This window comes from Grus americana, chromosome 2, assembly GCF_028858705.1.
Source record: "Grus americana isolate bGruAme1 chromosome 2, bGruAme1.mat, whole genome shotgun sequence".
Lineage (NCBI taxonomy): Eukaryota > Metazoa > Chordata > Aves > Gruiformes > Gruidae > Grus > Grus americana.
Window position 1 is genome coordinate 163534779 of NC_072853.1, and position 17419 is coordinate 163552197.

Here is a 17419-nt window from a genome sequence, read left to right on the forward strand (position 1 = left end):
TAGACAGAGGCTGAAAACACAAGCCAGATGCTGTAAGAACACAAGCCAGATGCTGTAAGAACATAGGAGTATGCACCTGAGAGGACCATCTTGTCACACAACCCTTTTCACTCTTCAGTTAGTTTTGTGGTGCTTATTTTGATCTCTAAAACTACCTGCACGGTCCTCATCAACACAAGAGTATCTGTGCTCAAAGACTCTTTCTGGGTATCTCAGACACTCCACAGCTTCAGCATACACCTGCTTCTCCCCACAACATGATGTTCTGGGATTTCTGTGCCAGTTAAACCCAGTTGGTGTACACATGACTGGCAGAAATGCTTCTTACAATCCAAACATGATACCACTACTGTAGATCAAATCTTTCACAAGATGACAGTGAAGTCCAGGATTTTATAGAATTGACTACACAAAGAATGGCTTTGTGTTTTCCTTTTTTTTTTTTTTTTTTGGATGTTACTACCAGAAACAATAGATGCAGACTAATTAAAAGCAGGACCATGCATGCTACAGCTCCTTCCCAGTCCTCGAGGTTGCCTGATCAATGCTCGCTAGGACAGACTTCAGGGCAAAAACTGCTTCTCACTGCGTGTTTGGACAATGCTCCAGCCTACAGGGACTTGATCTGTTATGGGTGTATGGCATTACTTGAACAGTAATGAAATCCCAAACTAAATCCTGGGCACATGGCAGGGAATCATCCAAACTCGAGACTCCTCCCATTTAATTCCCTGCTGCTCCTACTTCTCTGGCAGCTCTCTTCATTTCGATCACCACCTGCTCTCCCCACTCCCCCCTCTTCCACTAATTCGTCATTTCTTTCAGCTCCTCTGTAGCACTTAATTATAGAGAAACAATGAAATCGCAAAAGCGTATCAAGTGAGGATTAAGCCAAGCTGCAAGCACGATGTGCCACAAGCAAGCTGCTCTTTGGTAGCAGCAGCGGTGGTGTGCCGTGCTTCTGAGACGGAACAAAGACAGGTTTCCATGCTTCTTTGAAGAGTACAGAAAACATAGCAACATGGCCACTTCAGGCTTTGCAGCCACACAATTTGTTTATAAAATCCCAGGGTGGCAAAACAAGGAAAGGAAAGAAGTTGCGGCAAGGATGCTAAACACATTGCTAAGTGAAAACAAGCACAGAGATGATGACATCAACAGAGAGAAAAAGAAAAAGCCTGGCAAAGAAGTTTTTAAACTTTAAGAGCAAGTAATAAATAGACCGGGGGGGGGGGGGGGGGGGGGGGAGGTGATTTCCCTGGCTGCTATGAACCACCTTCAATGAGGAAAAAAAAAATCTACAAGAGCAGTTTCTGCTACGGTAGCACAACTTAGACAAACCAACTCTCCCGGCAGATGCAGATCTGCTGTGATCAGAGCCGACCACAGTCCTATGCGCTGCGATGCTGCGATGCTGTGGGTAGCACGGGGTTAATGCTCCTGTGCTCAGTTCATGCTCGCTCCCCACCTCAAGACATTCTGATCAAGGTCAGTGCTGAGGCTCTTCCCTCCACCTCCCTCAAGATCAGCTTTCGGAGAAAATTCGCTCCCTAGTTAATCTCTTCCAGCATAACGGCTTAGCAAAACAATGAAAACTGGGCAGGGCCAAATGCTTGCTGCTTTATTCCTGAAAAGCAGGAGATCATTTTGTTGGGAGGGGGGGAGGAGGAAACAGACCCCAATGGGTATTAGGGTCTGTTTAACACCCCCTGCTTTTGCCTCTGTAGGCTGACAATTCCAACCTTTAGGATAGCAGCTGCAAAATTCCTGCATAAGAGGGTCATGACCTGCTTTAGAAAACACTGCCTAAGGAGGAAAACATACCCTTTCTAACCCTTGCTTCTTTCAGGTTTCTATGATTAAATAGTTCTTTCTGAAATAAAACCAACCTCTGAAAGGATAAAAACAACACAACTCAAAAACTCCCCAAGCACTCAGTTACTGAAGCTTGACTTTCCAGGGTATCTCCTCAGGATCCATGCTCCCTATACCTTCAGCATCCAGAGCTCCGGCCTGAACTTCTCCTTCAGTAGAGACAAACTCCCCACAGAAGTTCAACACCAGCCTTCAAGGGTGGCTGAACTCTCTTCTGCAGTCACGTACTGTCACGTAACTTATATGAAGCTTGCTTTTTTTAAATTAAAAAAAAACCCACACCATACCAACCGTCCGAGATATCTGTTAAAGTTGATGGAAACCAATGATTTCAACGCTATTTGGAGGAGTGGGAAGACAGGGGACTAACCTGAGGACACGGCACGTTCACATACACTTTGTTTCCAAAGCTAACTGAATCTTTGCAGCCACAGAATGACATTGCAGCTCTCCTAATAAGCCTGGGATAAATTGCACTGATGCCTCCTCCCAGGCAAATGCAACTGAAGCTAGAGGGCGTTTTGGCAGAGATTTCTGCTTAAGCAATGGGAACAGTCATGTCAAATGGTCACAAGACAGACATCAAATCCAGGCTCTAGAACAGTATTCCCCCACCATGTGCAATGGCAATTTAAAGCAGCTACATAGAAAGAGCGCTCACAAAACAGTGTTGTCCAAGCTTTAAGTCCATCCCACCACTGGAAACTGCGTTTCAGGTACCCTGGTAGATGTGAAAACTTCCCTTCAAGGTAACTCCAATGCTCACATAGCTGTTTCAATCAACAGAGGATATCTTCCATAACAGTCTTGGAGCATCAGTCTTAATATGGTATCAAATCCCCTCTACAGAGGAAATACGCTCTTCTGGGGTCAAATAAATGTTACAAGCAATTTAGGTTGGAAGGAACTTCTGGAGGCCTCTAGTCCACTCTCCTGCTGAAAGCAGGGCCAAATCCCAAGTTAGATCAGTTTCCTCAGCAGCAAATTGAGTCTAATTTTGAATATCTTTAACAATAGACACTTTTACAACCTTTTTGGCTGTTCCTGTGTTTGACCACCCACATGGTAAAGCTTTTTTTCACCTCACTATCTAATCAGATTTCCCAGTATTGCTCACAACTACGGCCTTTCATCGTGCACCTCTGTAGAGCCCAGCTTCATCTCTTCTATAACTTCCCACTAGATAGCTGAGGACAGCAACAACATCCTCCCTTAGCTCACTCTTCTAAGGCTGAAGAAATCCAGATCTCCCAGCCTGCCCCCATAAGTCATGTTCCCATGTCTCCTTCAGCATTAGACCATGCTCAGTTGGACACCTCTGCACAACCCTGCCCTCTCCTTTCACCATTCCCCAGCGCACACACAAGCTCTCTATTTTTAAGCGAGATCTGGAATCCATCCTCCACTATCTGGAGTGCAGCGCCAGAAAGCCGCTCGTGACGCAGGCTCTGTTTATAATTGTGCCCCCGGGTTTTCCTCTTATGAACAATGCACACAAAACACTTCCCTGCAAGGCTGCTCTGGACCAAGCAATGGCTTTCAGGCTCCAGGTATCAGTTTCAGGTAAAAAAAAAAAAATTCAGAACCATGTCCTGTGGGCTCTGGCACGATCTCTCAAAGGGTTTATCTTACATCCTGCTGGTTACACCAACCAAATAAATCACCCTGTTGTCATCAGCTGCAGAAGCAGCAAGAGAAGTAGACGGTTTGCTTCACATCTTTTTATGGGATTACACATCTATAACAACGAGCAGAAGATCCAGTTGTGGAATCACACATACCCCCCCAAGATCTCTTGGTTGAGGATGTGATGTTAATGGTCCTCACTCCAGATCACACAGACAGGACACCCAAAGCCCTGGAGACCTTTAATGCTTTAGAACAGACTCTGTATTCATGCCTGCCACTGCAGGCACAGGGACAGCAACCTCCATCTCCCAATGCTTCAACTCTTTGACAGCCTCATGCCAAAGAGCTGTGGGAGCTCTGCTTTGTGGTTACTCATTCCAAGGACAATACAGTAATAAAACATGAAGCTACAAGACTGGGAATAGAATTTCTTAAGCATTCTTACAGAGCACAAGGCAGATACAGATCTAATTAAAACAGAAATAAAACACCAGATTGCAAACTCAGACTGATCTTGCATTGTTTGGTCCATTTGCGATAAAGGCAAAGTTATACCTCTATTTTCTCCACCTCATTTGAGGTTTCTGGTGAGAAGAGAGTCCTCTTGTAAAGAGCAACTCTCTTCGGAAAACAAGCTAGCAAAAAAGCCTACTCTTAAATTTGTAGCCAGGTCACTACAAGGTGGGAATACCCCTTTCCCCAAGCAGAACTCCAGTAAGAAGAGTCCACTGGATGTCAAAAGTCTTCCAGGCACAAGCCCCATGATTCAGGAAGAGTAAAGTAACATAATGTTAATGTTGCTTGAATACGGTCATAGTTTTTCAAGCCACCTCCCCACTATGTATCAAATTCCTGCTACAAAATGGAAGATGCAATCCACAGTGACAGTTACAAATAGCATTAATAAAACCAAAGGGAATTCAGAATGGGACTCAGACATATTTGTAGTACTGCCACAGAGAGGATGAAAAAATCTGCTCACCCACAGTGAGGTGAAAGCTTTCACAGGAAAGTGTCATCTACTCAGACCAGTACTGCAGGAAGAGCGTTGCAAATGTTAATGATGCTAGAAGTGAGGTTACAGCCCTGAAGCAGCAGGAAGATCACTTGGGTGCTTCTAGCACTGCTCAGAGCAAACCCAAATGGCAGGCCAACTCTGAATGCTGCTGTTGGAAACACTGTGAGTAGCAGTGAAACCAGCAAGGGAAAATTCAGTCGGTTTTGTTCTGTGTCTGGTTGAAAAAACCTATGGGGAACAAAAGGAGCAGCACAGCAATCCATGGCCAAGATGACAAAAAAGCTACAAAACCACAAGAGTGAGCAGAGCTCCCTTCCCACAGTAGCACAGGGAGTGCAGACATGCACCTACCCCCAGGAAGCTCCTGAGCTGCACATCCACTCCCAGACCTTTCCACCACTTGTTCCTGACACAGATTTACTATGAATAGTATTTCCCGTAGGGAGAGGAACCAGGGTTTTACACTCATTTCTCCACAAGCTGAAGGACGACACATCCACAGTGCAAGATGGTAATACCCTATTTAAAACCTTGGTAGTGGCAGCAAGAGGCCAGGTTTAACTTGGTGCACCCTCTCTCAACTCCAGTCGTGCAGTATTTTATCTACAGCAGAGGCAGAAAGATATTGAATAGAGAAGAGGGAAAGAAATACTTGCTAATACACTGCAGGGAAAAAATAAATCATCGATTATAACAAAGAAGCATAAGTAAAGCCAAAAAAGCAGAAGCAGACTTAACGGTTGTGAGGAAGCCAAATTTAAAGTCTGTATTGGGGGGGCGGAAGAAAACCGGCAATCCCCACTGACTGAATATCACAGCATAAGTACACACTATATATGAAGACACTTGCACTATGCAGGTGCAGCAGTCCTACAGGTAGGTGCAATAGCTGAACTCCCACATTTACAAGAGAGTAGCTACCCTCACATTTCTGAGAAAAAGGCTTTAAAAAGAATAGCTCAACCCCCTTTTTTAAATAAATTATTCTAAAACTTCGCATTGCCATGTGGTCAATGTCAAAATGTCACCCCGCCCTTCAATACAGCCTAACTCACATCAGCGAACGCAGCACATTCAATACAGGCTCACCTTGAGCACAGCCAAGTGCTGCGAACATGTAGCTGGGTTCAAGCCAAAGGTGACTGCACACACATTAAGACACAGTGCGTGTGCTGGACAACACATTGAGAAAGGGCAATAATTGGGAGCTAATATGTCCAGGCACAGAATTAAGACTTAAATACAAGTTACTTTTATTTTGCACCAGCACATCTGACGACTACAGTCTAGACCTTTTAATGAGAAGGAGGAAGGGGACAAAGCACAGTTATTACTTGTGAACTACTACATTTGTTTCATTTAAATTGTAGGTGTATCTCTTTGCAATGACCTCTGACCATTTATTCCAGTATAGTCACAGCTCAAGTAGTTTGCAATTCTGTGCAAGTTGCAAGGTCATTTATTTCAAACGGTACTCACACAAGGGATTTATGTTGTTAAGACTCAATTATATGCTTTTCTCAAAGTCTGAGAATCTTTGCTCAATCATTTCATGTTAGTACCTGCAGTGTCCAACAGACAATTAATATTCCAGCATTAATCCAGTTTGTTCAAAGAATTTCAGAAAATAAGGAGAAGCAGATTTGTGAAACAGCTATCAAATTAGAAACACAGCCAAAATATTTGAACTGCACGTAAACTTGCTGACAGTGAATTATTCACCATCTTGATGGGAGCTCTCGCTGTTGACAATACCACTGAAACCCACACATTGCATTCAGAGCTCAGAGGTTTCTGCCCATGTAAGACAATGTCTTTCAAGAATCCTAATGCTCCGTGTACAGAGAAAAGCAATGATAAGCCACAGTAAAGATCATACAGTGCTGCCACCACTTGTTTAGACATGCTTCTCCTCCAGTGGTCCATCATCAATACAGGAACATTTGACACTGCAGACCAATTGCCCAGGACTTTAATTCAGTTCTCGAACTCGAAAGGAGGAATACAAACCCGCATCCAGTCACTTGCAAGAAGTCCAAAATCATTTTCAGAGCTATCAGCAACTGATGGGCTGGGTACATCTCCCCATGGTCCCATCAAACTCCACGTTATAAATAAATGACTCGCTGATTTGTAAGCTGTAGAGAGATCTAGCTACTGTAAACTGCACGACTCAATGCCAAAGTTTCTGCAGAAAGGAAGGGGAGTCTTATGGAAATTTTCACCCCACCCCAGGCGGCATTGTTCTCTCGAAACTCTTTCGATATCTCTTAGGCCCTGAACACAGAAAAACATCATCTGTTTTCCCACCTTCAGCAAACATTCAGGTTGGGAATCCTTACAGACTAAGCACAGAAGTGACAGCTTTGGAGAGAAAATGGTCAGTCTGTCAATATAACAAAGGCCAGGACTGGAACAGAGGGCAATGAATAGGGTTGGCCATGCAAAGCATGTCAGCAAGATATCTGACAAAATTGTCACCGGGTCATTTCGCTGTTTGATTTCACAAATGAACTGCTTCACCTACAGTCACCAGTTTACAGTACACGCAGCTGAGCCAGGCTTTCAGCTGCCTCCCTACCTCCAAGCGGTGCTGAACACAGCAGAGCTGCAGCCACCCAGCCATCGGACTGTACGCTAGAACAAGAGATGCAGGAAAAAGAAAATTTAAAAAAAAAAAAAAGAGGAAAAAGCCCCTGGTCACAGATGGTATGATGGTATCAGTGGAGAGAAGAATTAACAGGGGCAAGTATCAGCCCATCTGATGGTGTCCTCAACCTTTTCACTGCAAATACCGAAGCATGGAAGACCTGAAACCCACCTTGAAAAGCACGGAAACACTACGGACACACCGACAGTCTGACCAGAACCTCACCAGAAAATACAAACACCCTCCAGCTGCACAAGGCACCCGGGTGGTTTGGGGAATGCCTTTGAGACCATTTTCCCCATGACAGTAACAACAGTAAGCTCCAAGGGCCAGTTACACAAGTCCTGCGTGACCTGCCACACTTACTTAAGATGCTATTAGCATGCCTAAATTAGATTTTCAGTTTGAAACCAATTATATTTATTTGATTTCGTGCCAGGATCTCTGGCTAATTTAAAGGGCACTGCAGCTATGCAGTGTTAATTCCACACGATGGAAAGCAGGCTCAAACATCTCATTTCCAAACACAGCAATATTACTGGAGAAGGTTTATCCTTCCCTTTTAATCACTGTCAGTTGTCTTTATGGTATATGCAGCAATGTAAATATCATGCTGGCTGTCATCAGGTATTACCAAGGGTCGAAATACAGCTCTGGTACAGTAGCCAAGCCAGCGTTCTCCTTTCTTCCCTCCCAACATTTATCTTTGAACTCTGTCTCAACTGTAATTGTCAACTGTAGAGGATATTTTATTTGGCCAGGATTCCACTAAACAGAACAATCTGTCTGCATACAGTGCAGATGTTTGATAGTACAGTGGTTATTTTAGGTAAATAAGCTTTTAAGTATCTGATATGTCCTCTCTTGAAGGCTATTATCTTTTCTTTTCAGGGAATAGTTTGATCTAATAAATCCTTCCTGCATCTATTAGCATATTCAGCATACAAGATTAGTCCACTGGTTAAAAATTACATTCTTTAACCAGGAGTAATGAGAACCATCCTCAGCCTTAGGATCTGGACAAATAACTATGCTCAGGCTGCTAGTTCATCAGCTGTTCAAATAAAGATTTGCATTGGTGAGTTGTTCAACAGAAAAAGAGTTCATGCTCAAGTCACTTTTTCCAGTGAACTACAGTTCGCTGGAAGTCAATAGCCAGGTATTCCTTAGCTGTTAATACCAAGTTATTTATTAGACAGCACTTGGCATCCTCGATTACAATTTTTACTTTAGCAAAGAGATGGAACTTACAGCCACAGCCTTCAACTCGCTTGGTGCACTACCTCGCAAGGGGAGAGACAAAGAGGTTCACAAAGAAGTGGCCTAGGAGGTGAGGTTCGTACAAGCGAGGACATATAACACATCCAGTTTCCAAAGGACTCAGTTTTCACTGGCAGATCTTAAGGAATCAGAAGTCAGAGACATTTGTAGCCAACGCATTTAAGGTTTGGAGACAGCACAAATGCCAAGCTGCAACTCTCCCATACCTTCACTGGGACACATCCTTGTGGATATGGCCTGAACATAAAGCAAGCAGCATAAGCAAAACACTGAGCTATAGACTCACGCTATAAAAGGGAAGGCATTGTTACTTCCCACTGTCGTAGGGAATCCATTAAGCAGCTGTTTCATACAGCGATGACAGGGTCACACGGAGGTTTGAGTGTTTAATAGAACGTGTGCCTGTAATTCCCCCATGCACCATTTCAAACACAAGCACTCATTAATTTGATATAGGGATTATACAGTTTGGCATCTGCGATAGCAGGGAACTGGACTCCGTGACCCTGGGAGTCCTTTCTAGCTCTGTGCCTCAGCAAAATAAGTGACAGTAGCTTTCCATTTGTATTCTGAAAATTGACATAATGAAATCCATCCCTGGGGATGTTGCAGGAAAGGTGTTTACTCCATGAGAAGAGGCATCATCTTTATGAGTTTTTAAACCATCAAGATAACCTAGTATCGTGTTGTCTGCCTGAAGCAGGAGATGGCCTAAAATGCCTGACTGCTGTTTCAGCTGCCCCGCTTACTTCAACAGGTATCAGCTCTGAGCATGGCCAGCTAATTTCCTTAAGAAAAATATTCGTTAAGTGCTCTCATCCCACAGCTTTTAACTTGCTCTCTACATTTTCAAATGCTATCATTTCTCACTCTTTCAACTGTTTTCAGAACTTCCTTTTCAGAGAGCTGGAACAAATCCTGGAACCCGAGAAAACGGACTTACAATCCCCTGAAGACTAAAAATGAGCAAGAGCCTAAATTAGACTGAATCAAAAATGAAAATGCACAACCTGTCCAACAGTAACCATGGAGCTTTCATCCAATATTTAAGAAGACTTCAGTTTTACCAAACATTATGTTGAATTGCCACAAGATGCAATAATTTCACATCCTGACCACAAGCATGTCAATACAATTCCACGTTCACAACTAGTTTTTTAGAACGCTTTCCTACTCGACAACACTCTCCCCTCTAACAAACTACAAAATTTGTCAATTAACTCCCCTCTAAGACAAAAGGCAACTTAACTTCTTCCAGACAACAAGCTAGCAGAGGACACCACAGGACAAGCTACATGCTCAGTTAGATCTCACCAGAAGACTCAGTGGGGTACTCAAGGTCAAAATTTTACTCTGCAGTTTTAACTTAATTAACAATGCTGCAGATGGATGAAAAGGAATCGGAGCATCCTCCCACACAGCTTTATTAATAGCAAGGTGCTAGCAGCAAAGAGAGTAAAGTTTGTGCTTAAATTACCATTCATGACTATAAAGCAGTAAAATTTTGGCAAAACCCTAGGAGAATTTACTACACTCAGAGTCAACCACTGAAGTATTTCAACTCGCACTATTCTTCTTTAACAGCTGCTCGTACCTTTTCTCTCCAGGATGAATTTACATAGGCTCATTTCCTGCCTGATGGAAATACCCATTTGGGAGAATGGTATAGTCAGTTTAGCATGAAACAGTTAAATGAAACAAAACAAGGTATTTCTCTTTCCCCCGCCCCCAAGTCAGTAGCTCTCAAGACAAAACGGATGGGGCAGAAAATTGAAATTTGGCAAGAAACTAAAACCTTATTCAGAAGAGCTTTTCTGTATTCCCTCAAAAAATGTATTTTAATTCGACTGAGTTGTAAGTTTGAAAGTGTTGTTTCACAAGCATGCACTACAAGCTGTATAAAAATAATGGATGGGAGATGGAGGGAAGAAATCCTTGCAAGGCGTGTTAAACTCTAGTTTGGTGGAGGTTGATACATAACCAAGTATTTTTTTTTCCAAGAGTGGAATTTCTCTTAATTACAGAAAATATGTATTAAGCAAAAATTCTGCGTGCAGTGATGCATATCAGAAAGCAACAATCTTCAAGAACCTTGGGGAGTGGTGAAAGAAAGGACTTGGAAAAAAAAATGTTGCTGGATATTGCAGCGATTGAGGAGGGTTGAAAAGAAATACTGGAGTTTTCCTTTTTGCACTTGGATCACCACAAATTCCTACCTGCTTGTACTATGTGACAGAACCACATAGTCCGTGTTTTTAACCAGACTATGCAGGCTGTGGTGATTAACACGAGAACCCCACGCATTAGCAGTGTTTCAAGGCAAATGACACACCCGGACAACCTAAGGGATCAACCTTACAGTTGACAGAATCCCACACTAAGGTCAGTCTCTTCATTTGTATTCATGCACAAAAGGAACACAAGAAATACTGAAACAGTATCGTGGAACTAGTCAGGTACCTGTAACCCTGTTGTCATTTAGCTAGATTTACACTATTTGCTGCAATGATCTTGTCTTACTCAGACAAGTTTGATTTTGTTCTTAGCATGGCTCTCTTCATTAGCATATGCATTATTTTGCACATCAGAGGTACCACATCTCCTCTCACACACCAAGAGCGATGACCTTCTGGTAAAAAGCCTGGACTACCCATCACTCAGGGACCTAACCCTGCTTCTGAGACTTTCCCGCATGACTGCCAGAAAGACAGACAGTTTGATAGGGTTGTTTTTTTTTTTTTTAAATGTCACAGCTGAACTCCCTCAGGTAAAGTCACAGGAAACTGCCGCAACTTTGAGAGCCCAGATCTTTGCATGTGCATTTCAGTTATTTGATTCTAAAGGGAGTGCAGGGTAATAGCCTAAACCCATCTGGAAAGTCCCAGGATCCTGATATTTCAAAGATTTTGCAATGCCAAATTCCACTGCTCCAACAGCTATTCTTCTATACCCACAAAGCTCTCAAGTCTGTCTCTCCCTATTAAGAAAGTTTAATAACACTGAGTTTACAAGCACTCCATTAGCATGTCCACAGCTAAATTTATGACTACAGAGATTTATGATTGATATCATGCATTTTAGGGGAAATCTTCCAAGAAAATTTGACCAAAATGCAGTTTTTCGCAATTCACTAACACAATTAGCAATAAGAACCAATGTTATTGCCCATCATTTTAAATAGCTCCAACTTTTATTAAAATATTACATCTCTAGACACTGACTTGGTGGGCAAGCAGAAATAAAATAGATGCTGCCAAGTTTAAACAGGCAAACGTTCTGGGGAAGAGTTGATCCTCTCCAAGATTTCATCAGTTGCAGAAGGAAGCAGCCTCCCAGGCATGCAATTGTCAGCCAGTGTATACACCCCTCGGGTGTGCTCAGGAGCACAGCACATCCACATTTCCCAGCACTAGCCAAGATACTTGCATTAAATTGAAACTATTTAAATGGTATTCTTGAGAAATGAAAGTGTTAAACATTAATCTGTCTGGGAAGCTAGCAGCACTGGAAGCAACTACCACGTAGAAACCAACCATGGGAAAGTGTGAACTACTTCCACATGAAACACCCCAAATGTTTTGGTTTTTTCTTAATATCCCAGAACAGCTGAAAGCAGCAGGAACCATCTCTGCCCTCCCCTCAAATCAGTACGCAAGGCAGCCACACCACTTCAGTAACAACAACGTATTCTTCCCAGCCAGCCTCTTTCACCACTGCTTGGCTTTGTAAGTCCTCAGTCTGCTTCCTTGTGCATTTTATCCTCCTTCCTATCAGAGAGTAAACAACAGAAACACTAAACAAAGACACATGCACAAACACCTTTTGCTTTCACTTCGCAAGAGGTGACGGTCAATTCAATTTAGCCCTAATCTAGTAGAAAGATGGTATCAAAGGTCTTAAAGCAATGAGGTGTGCCAAGTATTCAAAGAAAAGGTAGCCTGGACGCAGGAGTAACCTGGCTATTGTGTCTCACTCAGGAATACACAAGAGAATTTATTTCTCTATGTCCAAGCAGCTGAGAAACCACAGTACAGAGCATTACCCACTTCAGTGCCGAAGCAGACCAAGGACTGTGAATGACCTCTTTTTTTTTTTTTTTTTAACAGATCTACATTTGACCAAAGATAATTTTATATAAGCTTTAACATAATGTAAGACAACAAAAAGGTTTTTCTACCAACTTGAAGTGGGAAAATTTTACAAATAGGCACACAAAGCAAGTCTTCAAATGAATTAACCAGCCTGAATACTGGGCATACACTGCAGGAATGAATTTTGTTTAGCTAGGCTGGGTGAGGAGGAGTGGGAATCTGCGAGAAAATGCTAAAACAAAACATATGGCATGAAGACTGAAGTCTAAACGCTCAATTTAGTTCTCAAGCAGTTATATTTTATAGACTGTAACATTTTTCTTCAATGGGTTTTAAATACTTAGGCATACGAAACTGGCTGCAGCTAGCACATAAGACTCACAGGTAAAAATCAACAGCATGCCTCAAAAAAAGAAACCTAAAAAGTTATTGTTGGACAAGAGTCTCCCATTCCAGCCTGGTTTATAAGTCTAAAGACTTAATCATACCTGGTGAGTACTTACAGGCTGCTTTTCTTCAATGACCGTGCTTTTTTCACTGCATGAGATTACTACCAAGCACAAGATGGGTGACCACAGACATTTTGATAAAGTTTGGGGAAGAGAAAATCTTAATTCTAAGAAGTTCCTCTATACCTGCAAAAGAAAGTTTCTCCCACACGGGCATACATACACTCACATGTAGTGTTTGGGAAGAACTAGGCTAGAAATTTAAATATTCAACTCAATATCAATGTGTTCACAGGCAAAGTCCAAGTTAAAAGCCACACGAACCGCAGTCATTAAAAAACCTAATCATTCAGTAAATGGTGAATTCAATTTTCAATTTAAGCTTGATTCCTGAGGGGAGAAGAAACTCCCACCACATCTGTTCATGCAGCCTGCATTGTCCTCATCACTACGAAGGAATCTGTCAGGGGAGAAAGGGCACAGGAATAGAGCAAGGGAGCACTCCCATTGCTAATTTATCTTCTGTTTCTGGCACAGACTGTTCACAGCAAAGAGGATGCTCCTAAATCAAACAGCCACAGCCAGCACAGCTCTCATCTTTCCAAAAAAGTAGCAAAATGAGAATGACCCAGTTCCAATCAACTTCACTACCGCTACCAGCATTTCCAACAGGAATTGAGATCCAAGGGAACCTGCATGTGTGAGTATCTGATCAGCACAAGCAGCATGAGGTCAAATTTTTTTTTTAAGCTTCAAAAAGAAGACTGCCGTGATTTGTATGCAATCCACGCTTGGAAGACCACCTTCACAACCACCAGCACAGAGTACATTTTTCTTTTTAGATAAATATTTAGATGTCTCCAGAGGTGGTATTCACCTGCAAAGACTATCGCTGCTCTGGGGGTACATTTCATAAAAATGCTTTATAAATTGCTTCTTCTACCCCATCTCCATTTTTTCCTTTTTTGAAATGAAAGTCAGGTTCTGATCCTGAGTAAGGTTCCTTGATTCAGTGGAACAGAAATTATTTAAGCCTAAGGAGGCTACTCAGCAGTTACTAACTCTAACCAAGCATAATAAATGCAGGCATTAATCCATACCTTTATGATGGCATGAGTCATCCCCAGTGCTGAGTAATCCTTTTTTTTAGTATTAGCCGGAATCAGGAGGGCAGTTTTACTGGAGAAGTTCTCTTTGAAGGTAGAAAACTTGCTCTTTCAATTCCTGCACCAAACTGGTATGGAGCCATCCATGTCAAATGAAAGCCACATATGGCTATTTCCAGGCAAAACCAGCACAAATTAAGGAATTGGACTACACATGGATTTCCTTTATTCTGATGTGGAAAAATAGCTGAGCTGGTAATCTACTGAATGTCGGACTCTAAATATAAAGAGCAACGTTTTTCATCAGGAAACAAGTTAAATACTTCAAAAGCACCGGTGCAAGGTTCATCTCTTTCCACACCAGGACATCTCTTTGTTCCCTGCTGAAAGACTTTTACAGCTCTACAGAAGTAAAGAGGTCAAAAAAAAAAAAAAAAAAGAGAGAAAAAGAAAAACTCTCAAGGTTTACAGCAGACATGAAGCAGGAGGGCAAGGCAGTCCAGCTCAGTTAACACAGTGACATTTTGTCCTACAAATCATATACATGTTAGGAAACTTCTGCCACATCTCCATCCAGGACGCTGGCAGACACACCAATGTTTGAAATGAGTAAGGGGAGCGGGGGATGGGAAAGTTAAAAAGAGAAACCATATGCTTGCAATATACACATTTCAGTGTACACTCCATCACATGCCAGAATGCCAACACAATCTTTCAATGAATGGGCAATTTCCAGAAACTTGGTTTACAGAGGGACAGGGAAAAGGTACAGAAGAAATTAAATACTTCTTTCCTGATTTCTCCCCAGGTTCTGTCAATTAACATGAGACAATGACACATCTCTGTGCTCCTCCTCCTAATACTTTGAGGCTGTACGATGTGCGTCTTCAGCAGCAAGTTCTCCTAAGAGCAGAAGTGCATTTACATTCCCTTTTGTTCCCATCCCACTCTGCTCCCCAGCTACAAAGAGGCAGATTGTCTCGTTGGATACTCAAGCCCAAATCCTTGCTTTGTGCTACCACAGCACCCCTTTGCTAGCTCCCAGAAGAAAAAAAAGGCACATTTCCACACACAGATCCAGTTTCTTTTCCCAGAGAAATGGGTGGCATGTCCTCCCCCTGCCTCCCCACACCCTATCTCCTGCTACTCAAAGCGGCTGAACATCATCCTCCTGAGGGCACATTTTCCAAAGGAGGTTTTAAGGGTTGAGCTGTAACATTACGCCTTCCCCGTCTTTACTACATCGAGTTTGTCTCCTTCCTAAAGCACTGCTGCTCCCACTGAGCAAAGGGAGAGGACAAAGCTTGATCCCACAGAGCAACAGGGATTTCCACAAGGATTTCCCCCCCTCCACAGCTTTAGTTCCTTCCTACTTTTAAACAATGCCAAGAATTTAATCTCTTAAAACAGCATTTTCACAAACTCTCCCGCCCTCCTTAACAGAAAATAAGTCTCCCCATGAGGCAGAGATGGAAGGCCTGGGCATGATAGTGCTACACCATTTATAAACTTCAAATAAAAGCACTCCATAAAGATGACTCTAAAAATTAACCTCCTTCATAAAAGCCTTTGGCCAGGAGCCTGCCCAGCCACCTCCTGCTTTACGGGAGACACTGACCTTAGAGTCACCTGTGGCACCACCTCAGATGTGTCACATACTCGCCCTAGAGCAATATATCCCTCAAACACACACCCCAGCAAAATGGTTGAGACAGCCAATAAATCAGTACAGCCTTTGTTAACTGTGCAGTTTAAAGCCAAGAGAGAGTAAGGGGGGGGGGAATTTAATGGAAAGAGCAAGGCTGGGGCCTCAAGCTGCGAGGACAATGAATGAAAATTCACAGCAGCAGCAAAAACCCAGGATAAAAGGCTCATTCGGCAACGTTACAAAACTCTCTGTCCCCTGCATGGATCAAAGCAAGACAGGGCTCCAAAACTGCTAAGAGTCCCCCCCTCAATACCAATAGGGGTGCCCTGGAAGGGGAGAGCCCACGTAAGCTGTGGAGTTTGCTGCTACAGGCCCAGCACATGCGAATTCGCATGGTACCAGGCAGACAGAAGAACCCCCACGGCGTGGGCCCCGTCCTGCTCCGTCCCCCCAGCCCGGCATGAGGATACGTACGGCCCGGTGCAGAAGAGGGACATGAGCCCCCTGCCAGGGGGGTGCTCCCCCCCATGACCACCTCAAGCCTCTGCTGGGAGTGGGGCAGACCCACGCCCCCCTCCATGGGTCCCACACACATGCGAAGAGGGGGAGCAGCCCCGCACCCACGGAGAGGCTGCAGAAGTGGAGCGGCAGGCCCGACCCACCCAGCCCCTCGCTGAACACGCACACCCCAGGGCAGGGGAGCCCAGACGCAGAGACACCCCCCGTGGAGGGAGGGGGTGGAGGCAGACCCCCACACCACACATCTCTCTCGCGAGTAAAGGGCTCTCCCGGACCCCCACACGCCTCGGGGCGGGGAAGACAGACCCCCCTCACACCCTCCCCACACACATCGCTGAGGGGGGCACACACTCCCACTCCTTGACAGGGGCTGTGTGACAGGACCCTCCCTCAGCTGAGGGATGACAGACACCCCCCACCCCCCTCCGCGGACACACACACCCCCCTCAGCGAGGAGGCGCCCCACACGCCCCCCATCCCCTCCGCAGCGCGCACGGCCGCCGGGCGGGGGCCGACCGTCCCCGTCCCGCCCCGCCGCCGCTCACCGATGACCTCCTGCAGCTCGTAGTCATCCTTGTTGATAGACCAGGGCAGCGCGCTGGGGTCCTCGGCCATGGCCGCGCCGCGCCCGCCGCCCGCCCACCCTCCGCGCCGCGAGGGGGAGCGTCACGCAGGAACGAGGAAGCGGAGAGACACTACGCTGCCCCGCGCAGCCCGGTCTCCCCAAGCCCCAGCCGAACCCCCGCCAGCAGCGACACCCGCAACCCCACCACCCGCCGCTACCGCCGGCCAAACTTTGCCTGCTCCCTCCACCTGCCCATGCCCAGAGCGCCCTGACGTCACCCGTGCACGTCGCCCCGCGCACGCCCCGCCCGCCACAACGGGGCGCCGCCCGCCGCCATTTTGAGCGTGGCGTCCCTCCACCGCCGCCACACCACCCCACCGCAGTTTAGTCGGCTGCCGCCACCGGCCTCGGGGGACGGGCCGGTACGGCGGGCTGCCGAAAGCGGACAGAGGAAGGGGACTCCTTAAGGAAGAGAAAGGGAAGGGTGGGGATGCCACACACAAGATGGCGGCTGCCCACATCTTCCCCTCCCTCAGGCAAGAGGCGGGAGCGGCTGCTGGCTTAAGACCCCACTGCGGGCTGCGATTG

General features: G+C 44.9%; 1 protein-coding gene across 1 annotated transcript in view; it reads right to left on the reverse strand.

Moving 5' to 3' along the window:
• Positions 1-17101, reverse strand: part of OXSR1 (oxidative stress responsive kinase 1) — a 95885-nt gene extending 78784 nt beyond the window's left edge. The window contains exon 1 of the mRNA XM_054814786.1: positions 16812-17101. Coding sequence (XP_054670761.1) covers positions 16812-16881 — 70 coding nt within the window. The 5' untranslated portion in view covers positions 16882-17101. The remainder of the gene's footprint in view (positions 1-16811) is intronic.
• Positions 17102-17419: the final 318 nt, after the last annotated feature.